This window comes from Falco cherrug, chromosome 6 (assembly GCF_023634085.1).
Source record: "Falco cherrug isolate bFalChe1 chromosome 6, bFalChe1.pri, whole genome shotgun sequence".
NCBI lineage: Eukaryota > Metazoa > Chordata > Aves > Falconiformes > Falconidae > Falco > Falco cherrug.
In genome coordinates, this window is record NC_073702.1 from 12,991,188 (window position 1) to 13,009,540 (window position 18,353).

Here is an 18,353-nt window from a genome sequence, read left to right on the forward strand (position 1 = left end):
AGGATTTGACATAAATGCAGAGAAATGAAACAGATTAAAATCCAAACAGAAACTATTTAAATTATAGGGAAAGTTAAATTGTGTTCTTTTACTACACTGTAACAAATTCAGAAAACTTTTTCCATAACTCTTCAATGCTATTCAACCAACAACTCTATCAAGCATTTTATTAATACCTGTAATTTCCACATAAAATCTAAGTACAATACTTCAAATGGAATGGAAAACAAACTTTCTAAGAAAACGACAAAGAAACAGATATTGTTTGTATCTTTCTTCGCAGTGTAAAACACAGTTCTGTGAACACTGATGTATGAAGGATGAGAACATTTTCATGCCAGCAGTGAAGGTTCAACAGTGACGGTTAATACACTTCTTTTGGGTACCCTCACCCCTCGGCTCTTACCATCTAAACAGTCTACGTGCAGAAGCACAGCAGGTGATCGATCAGCCTCCACACTGGTGAGTCTGTCTCATGTCTCTTTATTAATGGGAGAGCTTGGGATGTGCCACTTTTAATTAGTCCAGGTGCTATCAAAATTTAAAAGCAGCCCTTACTGTTGCATCTAACAAGTAGTAGGCTTCTGCTTGAGAGTTCACCAGTTCAGGTTTTGACATTCTTACATGGACAAACACGTATTATCTGCCACTTGTCAGTGTTCACAAATCAAGCTATTTTTCACCTATGGCAACTATATAATGGCTTTAGGTACTTTATGACTGTCAGTAAGCCTCTGCACAATTAAATTGGCATATCAATCAACAATCATAAGAATAATCTCTCATTCTACTTTCTGTAGAAGTACTTTGGTAATTTAATCTATTGGACAGTAATTAAAAAAGGAGTTTTCTATTAAATTCTTTCCAACCAATACTTCTACTCTGCCTAAAGATTTTAATATTGTCTCTAGTTTTAACAGAATTATGTCTTACTCTGAATATGAGTTTTACTCATGAATCTGACCTAATTTTAAAATAATACATTTTTTTTATTATTATTCTGTTCACCTTATTAATCTTTACCTTTTTACAGGCAGGGAAACAATTCAGAATAATACAAAACCATAGATGGAAATAAGGAAAGCCATGTGTTTAAATCCTTGGGGTACTCTTAATTTCCCTGTTTCTTCTCATTTTGCTTCACACACACTGTCCTTTCCAGCTCACGATGTAACATTACTAAAACTTTGCTAGATTTTTTTAATTTTCACCTAGTCCTGTGAGATAAGAATAATTTTTGTAGAGCTAATTATCTGTGCATCAGACAAATTAGTATCATTTTTACTTCTTCAGATGGCAACGCAAAGACAAAAAGAACACAAGCAAATGGCAAAACTCTAACCCGAGACATCCCATACTATTGTGCTTCAACCCAATTGCTATAGTAGCAGCCACAAAAAGAGCACTATGGTAACTTCTGTGGTACTGCTTCACTGGCTAATTGTTCGCACACCACGCTTCTACAGCTTGGTGAAACTGCACAATACATACAACTTCTCCTGGCAGTCCCCTGGGTCCAACAGGTCCCGGAGGTCCTTGCAGTCCCTGTGAAACAATACATGCACAGTCAATATACCTGTTGTAATTGGGTGCAAACTGTTGAAAGATTAAAACATGTGGCATTAAGAATTATCTTCTACATGGAGCAAGAAGTACAAAGTTTGCTCATTCTCCCTGAATCTAATGTTTAGTCCAATAAATCTTTGGGACTGATATGTACAAAATTCAAAGTCTGCATACAAAGCAAATACAAGTAAATACAAAGGCACTACCTAAAGGGAAAGACAAAACAAAAGGAGTAAATCAAGATTTTCTCTCCCAAGGGTCAGAGCTAGAAGTGATTTTTCAACTATGTGATAGGTGTTCCTTCTCTTTTTTGAATAGATCTCATCAAAAGGACTCCAGAGCACTGAAAGAAAAGGGGATTGAGATGTACAGATAAAAGGACGACCTAGTGCAAACCCTAATGATGGTTTGGATCTCTGTGAGCCTCTTCAGGAAGGCATACAGTGTGAAGGTGATCTAGATTTCCACTGCAGTAACAGCAATTATTTCAGTAGCTCCTCCTACCAAGGAAAGACATTAGCCTCCAAAGAGCGGGGTAAGGAGTTAGAGTGGAGGTTCAGTTTTAAGATTGCAGTTTTGTGGACCCTATAGCTGTGTCTATTTCCCCTGGGACTTCTTTTGATGATCTAAGGAACCTGAGTACTATTGTATCCAACACGAATAGTGTTGGGTAGAGGTTACATTTTCACAGTTTCCAATTTAACCTTTATTTGATACAATTCAAGGCATCATGAGAGATTCTCAAGAACATTTGTGCTTCATTTATTTTCTTCAAAGCAAAGCAATGACTACTTTGACATTACCTGCAGTCTCAAAAGATTAAACATAGGAACTGCTAATGTACTGGCAGTGGTTCCTCCTTGCCTCACTGATGGATAAAGAGAATACACCCAACGACTGGTGGATTTGAAATTACAAAGCGGGTGCTCATATTCTTGAGTAGTCAAATAACATTTGAGATCTGCATAAATATACCTTGTGGAGTGATGCTGAGACCAGCAAGAATTTTATGAACAGCAGAACAGCCATGATCAATGCACAAACTTTCAATGTAAACAATTTGCATTCTCTGCCCTTTAGTACTAACTAAAGAGTTGCTAAAGAGTTGCTGGCATTCACAGTCCTCTTATATAACAGCACGGAATGTAATGGTTGTTAAGTACCACAAAAATAACTAACCTACCTTTGATCCTGGATTTCCAATAAGACCAGGTGGTCCAGGGTCTCCTGTTTCACCCTAATGATATTGTTTGAGAAAATAAAAAATCCAAACTTACTGTTATGTCTCCCAGTATCAGCTATGTACACAGTGTGTACAAGTCAAAAAATACCTTATCTCCTTTTGATCCCTCCATTCCAGCTTCTCCCTGAAAATAGCAAGTACAACCATAAGAAGTTAAACTTGAACTATGACCAACTAAGAGTTTAATTTTCTACCTTGAAATATTATAATACAGTTTGCAAACTTGAAAAATATTGAGAAAGCATTAAAGAATTTCTGATGCCTTGTACAAATTCTGAATGTCATTCGCCTTTCAAACTTGTTCTGTTTGCAGGTTTTCCTAGTGTTTTAAGGAAAAAATGTTTGAAACTCCACATTTGCTTACGGGCTTCTCCAGTCTAAAGCCTGTTCTTCAGCACTAAATGTCAACTGGTGACATATTGATGTCCAAAACCACACATTATTACAGTATGTCTTATTTTGGCTATTTTAATATGTTAATCACAAGTAGCTGAGCAACCTTCAGTTTTGTATTAAACAGCATAAATAGCATTTGTCAAATGTCATAAGAGAGGACAATAGTTAATTAAAAATAAGCAACAGATGTAAACAGACTCTTACAGAACAAGTGTTCTGAAAATATCCCCTCAAAACCCCCAAAACTATGCACACATGAAATGTCTATAAGAAAACTGCCTGATGTTAAAAGCTGCACTGGAAACTGGTAAAATAATTAAAATAATATAGTATAACCCACATATAATTTTGTGAAACAATTGAAAGAACCTTCAGGGAACAAAACCCCCATGTACTTTGAACTCAGTTCATGGACTGTATCAACTACAGAAATGCTGAGGAACAGGGCATCTCTGTTCTTTATTTATAACCTGTATGAACCTGATGCAGGTGTAAGACTATAACAACATATATGCTATCACACATAATCGCTGAATCTAATGGAAGTGTACAAAGAAAAGAATTACAGGATGAGTACAGTATGGAGATCATATCAAATCACATCATGAGTTCAAAACACAGCTGTACTTACTGGATCTCCTTTTTCCCCTTTTTCAGAAGGCTCTCCCTATGGAAACATAGGGAAGAGGTTAACACAGATTTACTTCAAATAGTAAATGGTACATACATCTGGTTTTGGTGAAAAGTGCTTGAAAAAAAAAAATTAAACCTACATAAAATGTAAGTATATGGACTACAAAAGGGATGTAGAAAATCATCCTTACTTGAGGGATAATTTTGGTTTAATGACAAGACCATGACATGCACAGTCCTTTCAAGCAGAAGCACAGGGGAGGTTCAGGATCATGAACTAAAAAGAGTGATGCTGTGTACAAATCTGGCAAACTCTCAAACACATGTGCTTTATAACACACAAAATCATGAATCTCTTCATATCTACAGGGTAAGAAAAGTTTCTGCCTGCATGAAAACTGTTTATACAAAGAAACCAACTGGAAGCCTAACAGCTGAATAGCAAAATGCCTGTTATTCAGTGGATGAAGAACTGGGTACATCACACGTTCCTAGAAAAATACAATACACACCTATTCCCCAGTAACACCTCCCACTGAGTCTCTCTGGAAATCTGAAGCTTAATCTAAAAGATACTAACTTAGGAAGTGTATGTATAAATTTTAAAAATTTAAAGACTCCTGTTTTTTCATATAGACATTGAAGATCACATTTGTAACTTGAAAAAGTACGAATGGTGTTTAATTTGTGAGGCAATCACTGGTCACAAGCTTTTAAACTGATATTCAGTAAAAGTCTGAATGTGTTTAAAGTTAAGGACTTTAACAACTTTCCTTTTCTAAGGGAAATTTACGTGCATACTCTCTCAAGGAGGGGCTTGAGTAAGTTAAGGACATTCAGAGACTACAGTTTTTCCTATTCCCAAATGTATTTTTCTTGATTCTGAGTGTATTTTCCAGGATTTGATTCATAATCAGTATATTCAGCCACCTTCTAGTATCACACATAAGCACAGAAGTAAGAAAATAATTTACCTTTTCTCCTTTTGAGCCAGTTATTCCCAGTTCTCCTTTTTGACCCTTTTGACAAAATAAATTATGTTTAAAACCTTTTATATTACAACAAATGCAAATTAATTTAAATTATTGCTTTCTACAGGAGATCTGCAGGCTTATCAATAAGAAATATTGTCAATCTCATCACACATCCAGAGCACTTGACTCTCTTCTTCAAAGTCTGAAAGACATCCAGTTGTTAAAAATTCATTCCGGTGTTTAAACAGGACAGATGCTTATAAACAATATACCGTCGTATGGTGTGGATTCAGAATTTGACCTCCATGCCATTTTTAGAGGCTGACTATAGGTATATTTCATATAGCAAGTCCTATTGTTACAGAGAAATAGATCTAAATAGTCATGATTCACTATTAAAAATATTTTCTGAATTTCCACATTTTTTAGAGTATTTTCCCCCTAACCAGCAGGCCAATTCATTTGACTTCTCTTCAGAGAGCATTAAAGAAACCACACATAACTCTTTTGGCATTTTCCCTTTCTGGTTATCATGTATTACAGGAGAAAGGCTCACGTGCTGCACCTGCAGGATAGTATGATGAGCTGGATATTGGACTACACAGATCAGAGTCAGTCATACCTAAATCTGTATTCCTTCAAAGACCGTTGTGATAAATCAAATAAAAGGTATTGTGTTAAGGGTGGCAGAGTCAGGTTAGATTGGCATTTTGAAATTTCTCCAAATTAATCCAAAGTGCTTACAGTGTCTCCCTTCTGGCCTTTAGGTCCAGGGGTCCCAAGTAATTCCAGTAGTCTTGTATCACTCTAGGAAGAAATATCACCACAAAGATCAGAGAACAGAACGTCACTATTTATTTACAGTAACGATTTATTTATCATAACAATTTAATGTATTTTACCAGTATGTAAACTCAGAAGTTCTAATTTACTACTAGAAAGGGATACTAAATGGCTATGCAGCACATCTAAGTAATGTACTGAAGCAATACCTCCTTTATCATGCATTCATAGTCCAGTCAGACTAGGAGAAGATTAACAAAAGCATAAAAAGGAAATGTCTATGCTGAATATTGCTATGCAAATTTGTGGGTTTTTTCCTTAACTCAATGCAAAGAACACATTTTTATGCTCATTATTACAGTACAATTCTCAAGTATGTCAGAAAAGAAAAATAAAAAACACTTCTGTGACAAAAATACTTTTTACTTTCGAGCAGCGTGAAAAATAAATTAGAACTAATTTAAGTCTAGTACAGTAGTGAGAAGGAGAGGACATGAACGTCATCAACAGGCTCCTCATACTGCTCCTCAAAGAAAACAGATTTAGGGACCAAGGGTTCAGGTTGTACACTTTCTCAGGTATTATTGCACTGCATCTATTTACTCTTCTGTACAAGTTAAAGACACAATGAAACACGAAGCAAACTGTTTCCTTTTCACAAAGCCAGGCTCAGACTACCTAAGGGGAACATGTTTTCTTTTAACAAAGGAAAAAGCAACAAAACCAATGACCCTGAAAAATGAGCTTGAGTCTGGACCTAAGGGGTCCAAATCCTAGAACACCTGCCACTGGGTAGAATGAGAAACCTGAGCAAGCCAGCTCCCCTTGCCACGTTCCAGTTTCCATATCTCTAAAACGGGAAAACATTGTGACAAATAAAAGTGCCATTTACATGCCATTAATCTTTTAAAAAGTTGATAACTGATTATAACCTGAATAAAACTCATAATTATTTTAGAAATGTTAAGGTCCTCAAGGATCTTCTTCAGTGTTTAGGGTTTGTAACACTGTTACTACCCTAATTATTAAAATTATTAAAATTGGCTCCAGAGCAAGAGGTAGATACTCAGAGAAGGGAGCCCGAGTATTGCTGAAGGAGTTGACTACTGCTTGACTGAATCTAGGTGCCTGCTATTTTAACTATACTGTAAGTAACGATTTATTGTGTCATGCATTTCTTTCACATACATGGAGGGGAAAAAAAAGTGTATTAGACCAAATAATTACTTTTATGCTCTTTGCATATTTATCGGTCATTTGCTCTTTACAAAAAGTGTAAGTAAAATATGCCGAAGAAAAAGACCTTAGAAAAGTAATAATGAATTATTCAAGAATAATCTTTAATTATTATGAATTATGATTTTGAAACATTTCCTGAGCAGACTGTGATGTAGTTTCAATTGCTTTGTGTTGTGGCTTCATTTTTATTTTTACATGTTGGAGAACATTTTAGATTAAACCGATCTATATGCCCTTTCCACATACATTTAGAAGCAGGTTTGATTGAGGTGAACTTAGATATATCTATGTATGGAAAACTGGTAAGTAAAAAAGATGACAAGCAGAGGCCCTGAAAGCCCAGGGGAAGGATGGTAACAGTGACCTGAGAGTGTATAAACACAAATCATGAGACATCATTTACCAGTCGCTGAAGGAACGTAACATACAAAGCAGGGCAGAGCCAGTTTCTCGGCATAACAAAGAGAAAAAAATGCATGTATTGAATACATGCAAAGCATCTCATTTATGCTCAAAGTGCAAAAGACGTAACAAGGAGCAGTATAAAAATAGTCACACGCCTTCCAAAAACAGGCACAAAGGAAGAACAACGAGGGAAGAAATGCTCCAGCACTGTCTCCTGCCCTATTAAGGATCAATACTACTATTTATCCTCAGCAGGTTCCCCTCACCTTCATTAAAGACAGACTGCTGATCTTGGTTTGCCATCAAGCACAATTCGCTGCTGCAGTCAGCAATTGTATTTATAGTGCTCTCTTCCATTGTATGCACGGATCAAGTAAATTATGCTTTTAAAGACTTGCACTCCAGCCTCCTTACATGATAAGGTGATTGATACTGAGCCAGAAAAAGCTTGGTTGCAACAAATTATTTAAATACATTGTGCAAGTACAACTACTTATTGATACCACACAGAAATCAGAAGAATCACAAATAATCTGTTAAGAAAGAGAAAATATAGAGGAAAACACATCATTAGTTATGATGGGTCTTAAGATCTTTCTCACTGATGCCCCACATTTCTTGGTAGCAGTTTCTCATGATTCCTAGAAACAGCAATGCAAAGAAGCCATGCTAATATCCTCAGAAGAAAAAGATATTGAAGTCTCTATAGCAACAAAAATGTGGTCACAATTTAAAAACTTTAAAAAAATCCAAATGAAAGAAGACCTTGAGAACAAGCATAAAATGGTGGGAGATGCCAATACTGTTTCCTGTGGTTTAAGGAATCTCAAAAACCTCAGAATATCACTGAAATATCATCTTAAAAATGCAAATGATTGAGGTACATTACAAATTATACACTGGAACGTGAAAGATTGCTTGATACCTCCAAGGTGCAGTGAACAAAATCAGCACTCATCAGCCTATGTAATGGGGGGTGGGTGGGGGGGGGGGGGAGAAAGTTACTGGTGCATACATCTGCCTACATAAATAATCAATGGCAAAGCACACAAGCTGTTCTTGTCTTTGATGACTTCTGATGTCTTTGTCTTGTCCTTGATGGGAATATCAATTCCTGTCATAAAATGTATGGAAACTCATGTTTCCTGTAGCAGTTGGAGACTTAAGTTGACTCTAGGAAGATCTGAACACATAGTTACTGAAAGCTTGCGTATTTGAATCAGAAAGTCATCTCCTCACTCATCTGAAACCAGAGCATTTCCTTGTTGAACAGTTAATTGATCATTACAGAGTCGTTAAAACCTTCAAACCAGACAGGTGAAGGAAGAAGACAATTGATAAGCTGTATAGGATTTAAAATATGATTAATTTATAGACACGGAGCAGCTGGTCTACGTTTTTCCCAAAATACTGTTAATTAGGAAACATAAGAAACCTTAGGAATTCTTAGAGCCTCACAATGATAAAAAACATGATTTTTGGAGACAGGTGCTTCTCAGTTCCTGAAGATCACGACTGTTTGCATTTCCTTCTGCAGAATTAACTTTAAAGGGACCATCAGGGTAAAAGAGATTAATAGTCTGGAGGTGGGGAATGAGTTACAATAAATATGGTAGTGATAGAGGAAACAGGGCTGGTATCAACGCAAGCTGTCTTTGGCAGGAAAAAGAAACTGGTAAGAAAATGAAAGGTATAAAATCCAAGTATAGAAAACTTCAATACATACATATGAAAAGGCAAACCAAACCTAGAAACTAAGTCTCCAGGTATGAAAATGTCTTCATCCAGGACAGCATATAAAAAATTGCCTTAATTCCTGATGCATGTTCCAAGGTGATATATTGATTTGGAATGGATTAAAAATCAGAGAAATCACTTCAGTGATAAAAGCAAACTGGAAGGATACATTTGACATGAGTTTTGCTTCAGAATCACTGTTCAAAAAATTATTTTAGTACCCATCTGGATACATGATATAAGAAAAATATCCTAAATTCACCTGCTCTTTATAGTTATGCATTTTAATATTGAATGAAATGGATGTCTTCCAGGTTTGACTTGCATCACGTGAAGTGTGAAACACACAGTAAACTTTATATTAAGCAAATATTTCTGTAATGGTGCTTCATCAGTCTTTGAATGAAATAAGATTTTCTAATCAGGTAAGTTACATACTCACTTTGCTATCAATTAGGAAAACTTGTGTGATCTTTGAATTACAATCCCTTACAATGACAGACGCTGCCACCGCTTAAATGATTTGAAAAATCTGTGGTAAGAATTTTAAAGCTCCGTCACATGGAACGCTGTCCTATGCAATTTTAACTCTTTTCTATATAGCGCTTGTAGCTGCAAGAGGTTCTAAAATTAAGACAAGATTTTTATTAGTTTATACTACAAACATCAGGGCAATTCTCATGGATTGCCAGCAGATCTTTTACAATTCTGCCTTCTCGTCTTTCTATTCTACTCTTGGGATCATAACAGAATAGCTCAAGAAAGAAGAAATGGCAAGTATGGTTTAGAGCAATTAGGTTTACAAATGGGGACCTGGTGCTTTACGCTAACAGCTAGGTGGTCCACCCACCTCTTTTTATGAGTTATACCAGGCAAAATATATGTGAATAGAGGATGGATGGGAGGTGAGGCACACAGCAGCGGGATAGGTGACACAGTAGGTATGTGACTGGAGTGTGGACTGAGCCTGCGCAGGATGCAGAAAGGGGACAGGGAAGGATCTACCTTTTGAATTAGCTTGGAATGTGGTTCACAGGGATCAAAGCTGTGGTCATTTCTACTTTAGATACTTTTAAAGCATAAACACACACGACCTACATCAAATCTCCATACCTCATTATAGTGCTTGTTCAATGAATCCAGAATTCCTTTTAGTCCAGAAGGACCCTATATGGAAAACATGCATCAGAAGGTCATTTTAAGTTAACTAATATTATGTTTACATACCTATATTCAAAGAGCAGTGGTCATGTAAAAGGGTTTAGATTTTATTTGATTATACAGTAAATTATTTTCTGTAAGTTCATTATACATTTATCAGGCACAGAGGAGAAGGAGAGTCAGTTTCTAAATCCCAGAATTTTGAAAGCTGGCAACCTTTTGGAGTGAATCAGTCTGTCAGAGAAGGCAGGGGTGACATCCATATCAATTTGGCTACAAATCCCTTCTGGTATGAGCAGCATCTTTTCTCTGCAGCATTTTAAAACTCTTCCCAATAACACAAAGCACAATTTTTGATGTAGAAGCAGCTCCTAGTGTGAGTAAACAGCTAGATTTTTAACTTTGAGTACAGAAAATGAGGAATGCCAGAGTTCTCCAAAAGACCAACTTCCTAGTTTTATCAGCATTGCAAGTTTATACTTAAGTACACACCTTTCATCAAGAATTTCAACAACAGAGAAGGAACTCCCTACACAAATGCAGGCTTCGGATGGATAGATTAAAAACCATGTGCTTGGGAAAAAGAAAACATTTTTAGACATAATCTGCCCTAAACCAGGCCCTCAATGAGATTTTTAAGTGCTGTAAATCAGGGTAGAACACAAAAAAATTGTTCAAGATCTTATGAACTAAAACTAAGTTAAATATTACAAGTTACCAGAGTATCCCTCTTTAAGCTGAAATTTTCGTATCATGCAATATTACTATATACTCAATTAAGTCACTTGGTCTGAATGACCTGCATTTAACAAAGACAGAGCACAAAGGCAATTCTCCTCCTCTGGGGCTTTTTATATTTACAGACAATTTATCCTCTGCAGCTTCTGTGTTAGTGGGGAAAATGTAGCTGGCATACATGCACCCTGAAGATTGCTTTCGGAAATTGAATTCTATTCAGTTTTGAAAAGTGTTGTTCCTCAAAAAAAATGGAGGTTGTTTATCAGTCAGAGATGTTCTGTCAGAGATTAGTCAGCATTTTTATTGCACATTTTAATTTTGTATCAGGTCTTTATTAATTGTTTTATGTGCACTGTTATTATACATACATCACACTTACGACACAAATATTCTGCACTGTAACAAGAAAACAGCTTTATACTCTTTCAGAATAAGAATATATTGAAAATTTCTACCATTTTCATGCTAAAGGACCTGTAAAACTAATACAGGAAGTCACAGATCAAAATCACTTCTCACCCAAGTTACCAATTAGTCAAGATGAAAATACTGTTGTTTTCAATTGATTAAGACTTTTGTACCAGAACTGCTGTCAAATTCGCAGCAGTACAGCAGCAAGACTCCAAAGTATTGCTAGAAAAACTGAAAAACCTTCTATCCACTGATTTCAGCTCAGGATCCAAGGACAATACTGAAATGCTACATATTCTGGGTCAATATAAGCTAAGCAACCAGTTGTTATATTTTTTGAAGGAATACATCAACTGTTTACTACTTCAGAATTTTTGCTGTATAAATCATCAGGCAATTCAGGGAAAAAGATGATGCGATTTTGTCACAACCACCATCCCTCACAGCTGATAATTTCACATGTGTATAGAAGACGGCTAATATCCCCTGGTATCTTTTGGCTGCTATGTAGTCATATTTTGACGTGTTCTGACACAGCATTTAAATGAGGTAGGCCATGTTTTGCATTCTGACAGCAAACCCTTCTCTGGCAAGATGCGTCTGCTCTGTAGGAGTGCACAGAATGGCAGAACCACAGTTTGCCCACACGTAAAAGATGATTCTGTGAAACTCTGATGGCTCTCCTTAGCAGTAAAGGTACTTCCCTTGAGGTACTGAACTTGAAAAAGATGAGAAACAGAAGCGTGATTTTGATTTTGTTGGTTTGATAACTAGGCTACTTCCTTGGGGAAAAAATTTTCCATCTGATGGAAATTAACTAACAAAAGAGAGGCAATCACAAAGTTCCCATGGATTGTGAAGGCATAAAAACCTAGAAAGATGGGAAAGCCAAATTAAAGTCAGATAGGCAAAAGTTATTAAAACTGAAGGACAAATAAGTAAGACCTGGCAGAACATTACTGCAGCATCCCAGAACAAGCCAGGTGTGTTCTGAGACATCACCACTAAGTGATGAAATATGATCCTATGTATTTTACTGTGATTACATTCTAACAGAAAGACAGCAGTACTTAAATACTAGGGGACATCAGGAAGATTGGAAGCCACATGAAAAATCACAGGTGCCTTACTCCCTCTTTGTTCCCTAACACTGGAAGAGATACAAGGCCATAATTTTTCCCATTCATTTTATTTTTGAAGTGAATTGTCACTTCAAATTTACATTGAAAAATAATATATATTGTCACAATGTTTTGACTGAGGTGCTCACTCAACTCTGATTTCTGAAGTTAATGGCGGAATTTTTACTTCAATATCCACATTAAAGATGGCAATCCAGAATTGGGACTTAACTGTGATGACACTGCCTACTTACTAGACATCTTAACTTCAATGCTGTAATCTTGCAGTGTCAAATCCTTGAATCCAGAATCCTAGGAGGATTCTGTAATCCTGCAAGCAGTCAAAAAAAAAAAAAAAAGTATTAAAAAGAATTTATTCTCCCTTCTCATTTGCCACCACGTTTCCTTTACTGTTTCTACAAATGAAACTGCTGCAACCACACCTGTGCTGTACCTGCCACCAACCCCAACCCCTCAGATATTCATACATCAAATAAATAATTTTTGACAAAATGGAAAGCCTTTGTCACAGTTTTGAAAAAAACCCAGACATAAAACCTCACAAAAACCCCAGAACTGTCTCGTGACTAAGGCAGTCAAGGGGAACTTAAGGCATTTGGGTTGAATTCTTGACTATGCCACAGCCTTTTTGTTACAAGAGCTAAACCACCTCTCTGGTTTTGGTCTTTCCATTTTCAAATATTGAAATAAATTTAATAATTTAACTTTTCCATCATTCTTTTTTTTTTAAATAATGAATAAACCCCAAGTGTACAACAACAGATAATATTTTTGTTCAAGGGTATTTTCCTAAACTCTAGTCACTTTCTTTCCTTCCACACTGTTTCTCTCCACTAGTATAGCTGCACAGTCCACCCTGAAGTCACTACAGACAAAAAAAGAACCGATAAGACTGGTTTGCAAGAGGAGAAGCAGTATAACTTCAGGAGTTCAAGAACTGTTGTACAGGCAGTTTCTAGGTTTTGAATGACAAGTTTGCACATCTGCCACTTTGAAGCTCACCTGAGTGAGGTTTCCTTTTTCTTTTTTAATATCAAATTGTGTAATTGAGAGAAGTGAAGCACACAGAGTACAGTTGTATGAATAAGAAAAGAACTGAAAATGTGTCCTGATGGTTTTCCAAAATCACAAACAGGTTTCAGATGTTATTTCTATAGACAAGGCAGGAACAGAAACACAGGTGCTTAAAGAGAAATAGCTCCAAACTGTGAAGTTACTGGGTTTTATAATATATTTTTCTCTCTTAACTTTTATAGTTAGTCTGCATCTCTGTAAAGGTGAGACTGCCAAAGAAATCTACCCAATCTCACAGTCCATGCAGCAAAAAATGTGTAACAAGTAAATTACACTGGTTGCATCTCAAGAACAGGCCATTTTGGAGAACATTGCACTGCATGTAACTCAGTGTAATCACTTCATCCATCTATTTCAGATCTGTGCCTGCCCATTAAAATAAAATACTGTTTTTCTGATTACTATAAAGTAAAAAATCATGAAACTCATCACTGCAGATGTGCAATATTGTATAACTATTCCAAAGAGCAAATGGAAAGATGATGAAGGCATGATGTCTGCCACAACAGAATACATTAAATAATTTACATTTTTATATGAATTTAAAAAATTTAAATGCATAGAAACAAGCAATATGACCAACTTGCCAGCCATTCCTGTCCTACCATGTAATAATTTCCAATACTCTTCTAAAAAGCAGCTGAAAGTCCAGGAATACCAGAAATGCTACTGACAATTTTAACTTATCATTACTTTAATTTTCTGTTTATTGTAAGTAACTGATAACATTAATTCACTTCCAAAGTATTGGTAGGGGAATGACAGTATTTCTGAGGCAGAGGAAATGAGATTTCCAAGGCAAACTGCTGCCTACTTAAGATAACTCGTTTGGTGGCACTGACATACATACTGAAAAACAAGACCAAAAGAGTATGGAATTAAATAAAGAAATCCAAGTAGTCTGTGAACTTCTCCACTGCCTCACATGCAACACAGAAAAAAGTTAAACCCTACTTTAAGACTGTAAGGAGTAACACAAAGCTAATCTTCTAAGCAAAAGTAGTTGTGAAGATAAAAGATATGAAGTTCAGCCCCTTGCAAAGGTAAATGGTGAACTGAATGATAAGCTTCAAGGGCTAGAGCAATTGTGAAATAAATCTATTCTGATTGCAAAAAATAACTTTGGATGTGCTGGTAGAAAACAGCAGGTTTAAGAGGATGAATAACCATGATGGCTGCTTACTAGCCTGTGATTTAGCGGACCCAAATCTTCTTTCCCATTTCTGCCACAGACAGCTTCTTGGACAAGATGGTACTTGGCCAAATCAGGTAGCCTTCATGTTTTGTACCTTTAAAAAAACATTGTTGATAACAATTCCCTTCTTGCAAACAGCAACAATGAGCAGAAGTCATACTTGGACTCACCCCAAAAAACGCTGTTATACTGATGGAAGTCTGTAGCACAACTCAAGCTCAGCACTCTTTTTATTTAAAAAAAAATAATAATAATAATAAAAAAAAGTATATATGATGTCCCACTAAAACAGGAACTATTGAAAAATGGAACTCCTTCAGTCATAACAGTTCCAGTACAGATGAAGAAAACTGGGACAGAAAAGATAAAGTTAATCCTTAATGGAGAAACCAGTAAGACATCTTTTCTGTCCTCTAGCCTACCTATGCAAATAGAAATACATGGCTGCTGATTCATGTAAAACAAAACACAAAAAACACTCCACTCTGCCAACTCCAAAACCTCCCACAACTGACCATAATATGTAAAACAGTGCCAGACACCATGCAGCTATTTTCTAAGCAGGACACATAGAAAAATAAATGATTTCCTCTTAACAGAACTCAACATAAAACCAGGCAGGTAATAAATTACAACCCAAGACCAGAAAAGCATTTTGCCTAAGTGAAGACTGAAGCACTGGGCCTGTACATCCTTAGGCCAGCAGCATGTAAATACTGAGTTCAGACACTCTCCATACATTCGCTTTTAAGTACCAAAAAAACCCTGTGCAGGAACTAGAAAGCCAATTCACTATATGTATGTAAAATAAACTATGGTCTGCTGGTAATCCCTGCTGCATTGCTAAGTCTTTTTTTTTTTCTTCTACTTTTTTTTGTTAGGCTTTATGGCAGAAGAAAGCTATCAGTTCAGTTCTGCAGTCAGAACAAAATGTTGTACTGTACTTACAACATCACAGCATCCTACTCTCAGTATTTCTTTTTGTTTCATAAAATCAGCATTTCAATTTCAGTGAAGAGCCATGCTGAGCAGGCTAACACAGAAGAGACAGCATCTCTTTCAAAAGACTTTGGAAGAAAATGCAAGCAAGAAAACGGTATAAAATACATTTTAAGGGTACAGCGATTTTGATTTCACAATCGTAATTTTCAGAATGCTTCTGAGAGTGAAATGAATAGTGTATTTAACAGAAGCTTTAAAAAGCTCTCTAGGCTCTTCAAAAATGGGGGAAGGGATGGAAAAGCACTAGAGGGAGCTGGTGTTCTACTTAACCCGTTTGTGTTCCTTGTTTTCAGCACAAATTGTTACCCACTGGAGTGAGACAAGTGTGAGCACACATCTCAGCTCCCCAGTATTGAAATAACAGAGCAGTACTCAAAAACAACATCAGACAGCCAGGATGTAAACCATGAATTCTGAACCAGAAGGGAATAGCAGAACCCTTTAGAAGTCTGTAACATTTTAAAAACTTTAAAAAAATATTTAAAGGAGGAAAATCTAGGTAGGCATGCAGAAATATTTTTTATAACCCATCAATAAAAATCCTCATTGGCTCCTTGCCTTTTGTGGGCACAGGTTTTGCTCCAAAGGGAAAAAAAAGAAGACATAAAAAAGATAAGGGAAAAATGATACAAAAGAAAGGATACCTGGAAGAAGTAACATGGAAAATCCCACTTTAACTGAGTAGTTTCATCACCAGTTGCCAATCAATCTCAATTTCTGACACTTCTACAGGTTTTTAACCAAAGATGTGCAGATGAGGTTAAGGGACTAGAAACTCACTTTTACTGGGAAAAAAAATCCTCAGAAATCAGGTTAGGTTGAGGAAAAAAAAAAAAAAAAGAGGTATTGAGAAACGCTTAGAAAAATCTTACATGCTGCCGTGCAACAAGTAAGTAAAAAAATATTATTTTAATCAATCAAAACTCACCACTTACTCATGTCCAATTTAAAGCCCCTTTAATTGTTCACAATGTGGCCTCATAATCCCTCTCTGCACACACTTTTTTGAGGATGTCCTTTATACCAAATCCCCTGAGTATTGTATCCTGTTCAGGACTTCTTCCTCTGGGAGGCAGAACTTTCCTTCTCACAGGAGAACACTGAACACTTGGCTGTTCTAGTATCTAAATTAGATACTTAACATCATGGCATAAACTGATGAATAAATTAGGTAAGTTTATTAATTTCAAAAATGCCGTGTGTACTGTAGCTACCCTAACAACTAATGATTGAACTTCCTTTTTCTCAAATCCAAATTTCACATTCTTCCAGAATATCAACCAAACTCCAAACTTTTGCTGGGGAGGCTTTTTACATTTTCAGTCAATCTGTTAAGGATTTTTTACCCTGCATATGCCAAACTTACGATAGCAACCCCCCTGTGGGTGTGATAGTTCTGTTGCACTTTGGAAAGGCCAAAGTAAAGGCTGACAATACATCCATTTGCATGAGGAAGCTGCCACCACTTACTACTAGAAGGGGTAACTAGAAGCACCATATAGCAAAATTTAATATGCTTTGAGGCTTGAAAAAGAGAGGAGGAACGATGGATCATGTTAAGGTCTTTTTGGTATGCACAAGCTGTAGCACTTTAAGCATGGGGATACTACCAATGCACATTAGCAGGCCTTACTCCTTTTAGACTATGCTATTTCTATGCGTTACATTCTCAGTCTTGGAAGAGGAACACAAGATGCTGGTGTAGCTATATACGAAGTAAGAACTGCATCATGATAGTTAATACCAGAAACATACACTTTTAACCAATATTTAGGCCATGACTGCTTGAGGAACACTTTTCTGATATGCAGTGCTAGGCTCAAGTACTTATACAAGGCTTTTTGTACAGATGCTGCCATGCTGACAAACTAAAACTTCCATTTGATGTAAGAAAATCTGAAATAGGTCTCAGTAATCTAAGTGTAATTTAGGTTCCACTCAAGATTTCTGTACATCTGTCAAGGATCACACATCTTCACGGGCCTGACCCACTTGCAGATCTAGGATGGCAGAAATCTGTAATGGAGAAATAGCTTTTCACTGGCTCACAAAAAGCTTACATTAGGTCTAACACTGACCTCTGCTATGGTTTGCTTTTTTTTTTTTAAGGTTATTTTTGGCATTTATATTAAGAAAGATTCTGCATCACTCCTTTCCTCTGTTTGGACTCCCACAATCTGCAGCACCATTTCAGCATTAGGAAGCCCAAACTGTACAAAAGACTCAAATAAGCAAGGCTTCAATATGACTATAAGTAGAGGAAGGGATTTAAAACTATTTAGTTTTATGTGGATAAATGAACTCCATCATCAGCTCCTCTTTCTGAACACATTTTGCAAGGAAAAGGGGGAGAAAGATTATAAAATGTATGCATTTTTATTTTTAGATGAGTGTAAATGACATTTATTTCATTTCAGTCATTGTATTTCATGCAGCAGTGCATTATTCTCTTCTCTATGAATGAGTTTTCCCTTGCAGTGAGGTTGATTAATTTGATATGAATCAAATGTTCTGATGCATAAACTACTAGTCTTCATCTATTTCAGGTAAGCAGAAAAATCCTTGTTTGATATTAAGAATGTAAATCAGCAGAAGTTTACTTAATCCACAAACAAAGAGCCGTTTCATATTTGTGCACAACATTTTTACAATAA

The 18,353-nt window shown here is 36.3% G+C and overlaps 1 protein-coding gene across 4 annotated transcripts in view; it reads right to left on the reverse strand.

Annotated features, from left to right (window-relative positions):
* Positions 1-18,353, reverse strand: part of COL19A1 (collagen type XIX alpha 1 chain) — a 203,112-nt gene that overhangs the window by 52,261 nt on the left and 132,498 nt on the right. For all 4 annotated transcript variants that reach the window (XM_055713942.1, XM_055713941.1, XM_055713945.1 and 1 more), the window contains 7 exons: positions 10,090-10,143; positions 5,557-5,619; positions 4,813-4,857; positions 3,837-3,872; positions 2,898-2,933; positions 2,750-2,803; positions 1,492-1,545 (listed from right to left, as the gene is read on the reverse strand). In XM_055713942.1, coding sequence (XP_055569917.1) covers positions 1,492-1,545; positions 2,750-2,803; positions 2,898-2,933; positions 3,837-3,872; positions 4,813-4,857; positions 5,557-5,619; positions 10,090-10,143 — 342 coding nt within the window. The remainder of the gene's footprint in view (positions 1-1,491; positions 1,546-2,749; positions 2,804-2,897; positions 2,934-3,836; positions 3,873-4,812; positions 4,858-5,556; positions 5,620-10,089; positions 10,144-18,353) is intronic.